Below are 1,941 nucleotides of genomic sequence, written 5' to 3' on the forward strand. Positions count from 1 at the left end.
CGTTCGATAGCTGACCAATAAAAACTCATCTGTGCAAAATTACCGTGAAACGGCCTGGGATCTTTGTATGATTTTTTGAATCAAACTATCGGTGGTATTAGGCCACCGATTGGCCGATAGTTACATACACTATGTAACTATCCTCACGGACAAGTTACAGGGTTAAAATTTTGCACAGATGAGTTTTTATTGGTCAGCTATCGATCGGTGTATGAGTCATTGAAAAACCTCTAAGGGCAGTTTTGACCATCTTAATCGGCTATGACCTTTTTAGCTCTCACCTCTTCCAATCAAATATCAGTGGTGTTTATAAAAATGGTTTTGTAAAAAATATGTACATGTACCATTTTCTGGGGATTTCAAATAACAGTCAGGAAAAACATAATGCTTTGATAATTTCCTGTTCGAGACTTCCTATTCACAAATTCAGTCTTCCGTTGTATAATCAAACGGCACGACAAATCTAGCTTCCACTTTATCTGTGGTTCTTCTTCGGCTCCCTGCGTTGCAGCTGCTGGAACTGGCCCTTAACAAGTTCCCATTGCGTAAACTTCTTCGTGCTGATGCCGAATTCTTTGCAAGTTTTCACGAAAGCGTCTATGCAAAGGGGCAAGTAAACATGATCCACGGTTGGCAGCATATGATGGAGACCATGGAGACCGAAATTGGTCAGAACGAGGAAATCGGAATCGTCGATCACCTCGCGCTCCCTAACGGCGTCCAATTCCAGCAAGCCCCAGTCGAGATCCTCCCTGGAGAGTATAATATTCTTGTTTAATTAAAAACAAAGATCCTACACTAGCATATTTTAACTCTTCGCATTCTCAGAACTATTATTTAAAATTATCGTGCCACATTAAACGTTTAAGCTCGATGCGAGAAACCGCGTGCGATCCCACACTTTCTATTTATGAAATAAACAGATAACATTCGATTGCTACGATTGTAATCATTTCGAGCGCAGAAAGTGAAAATTTTTAATAATTCTAAACGAAAAAGTTCTCTACGCTTTTTAATGTTGCAATTTGTTTTTTAATGTTCACGGTGACTTCGTTTCGATTTAACTAACCTGCACAAATCGCCGTCATGGAAGATATCGGGATGATGGTGGGCTGCGTTAAATCCAATCATAGAGAACACAAAACTGCACACTATGATAATCATTAACCAGTATTTGAAAGCAAGGGAGATGCTCGGTGCAGAGTAACACATCAATAGCGGCAGCAAGAACGGTAGCCCGTCACGGTATTCGAAGGTTTTGTATTCGAAAATTACGGAATAGTATCTAAAAACGTAAATTCATTATGTTAGTAATTGTAACAGTGCTTGATCTACAAACAAATAAGTAAACACTGTGTGTAATGATTGTATATAATAATTAATCTATGAATTTTATGGACTTGTAATAAAAATGGATATATCGAGCATAAAACAATAAAAGATTGTCCGCGTAATTTCTGTATCTTGCGATTAATGCGAAACAATTTTGATTTTGCATACGAGTTCGCAGTTAAGTATTTTTGTTGAAACCTTTTTATTTATATTTGATTTATGTGATTTATTCATATTATTCCTTGGCTCTTCTGCGCTGTTTGAAAAATTCAAGCGATAACAGTAAGTTTGTACAAACCTCTTAATTAATTGACCAAGGAAAAGTATTGACCAAAAGAAGGGGCTCATAAGTTGGCTAATGAAAGATCCGATCTTAGTTTTCCTGTTAGTGGGTAGCCAATTGAGTATAGGCTCGACTACATACATCTCATAGTCCCAAATAGTATTGGGATAACCATGATGGCTCATGGCATGTGTTATGCGCCACTCTTTAGACGACATTACGCTCAAATCGAAATAGTACATTCTTATGTTGTCTCTCATGTGGAAATAATTGTGGGCAATTATTGTCGTCCACGCTAGAAAGATCCCTGTGAATAAAAATATATA

At 37.6% G+C, this 1,941-nt stretch overlaps 1 protein-coding gene across 1 annotated transcript; it reads right to left on the bottom strand.

Annotated features, from left to right (window-relative positions):
* Positions 1-385: 385 nt before the first annotated feature.
* On the bottom strand, positions 386-1,929 carry Cyt-b5-r (Cytochrome b5-related). The gene is made up of 3 exons (XM_078195578.1): positions 1,631-1,929; positions 1,070-1,285; positions 386-752 (listed from the first exon to the last, which is right to left on the bottom strand). Exons 1-3 carry the CDS (start codon positions 1,873-1,875, stop codon positions 476-478), a joined length of 738 nt encoding a protein of 245 aa, XP_078051704.1. The 5' UTR covers positions 1,876-1,929; the 3' UTR covers positions 386-475.
* Positions 1,930-1,941: the final 12 nt, after the last annotated feature.

Source organism: Augochlora pura, unplaced genomic scaffold, assembly GCF_028453695.1.
Source record: "Augochlora pura isolate Apur16 unplaced genomic scaffold, APUR_v2.2.1 APUR_unplaced_4349, whole genome shotgun sequence".
Lineage (NCBI taxonomy): Eukaryota > Metazoa > Arthropoda > Insecta > Hymenoptera > Halictidae > Augochlora > Augochlora pura.

Excerpts from the sequence above, each read along its gene's own strand:
- Cyt-b5-r (XM_078195578.1), bottom strand. The coding sequence starts at position 1,875 with ATGAGAGACAACATAAGAATGTACTATTTCGATTTGAGCGTAATGTCG. Across the intron at positions 1,286-1,630 it reads CTTGGTCAATTAATTAAGAG|ATACTATTCCGTAATTTTCG; the intron begins GTTTGTACAAAC and ends TTACGTTTTTAG. Across the intron at positions 753-1,069 it reads CATGACGGCGATTTGTGCAG|GGAGGATCTCGACTGGGGCT; the intron begins GTTAGTTAAATC and ends TATACTCTCCAG.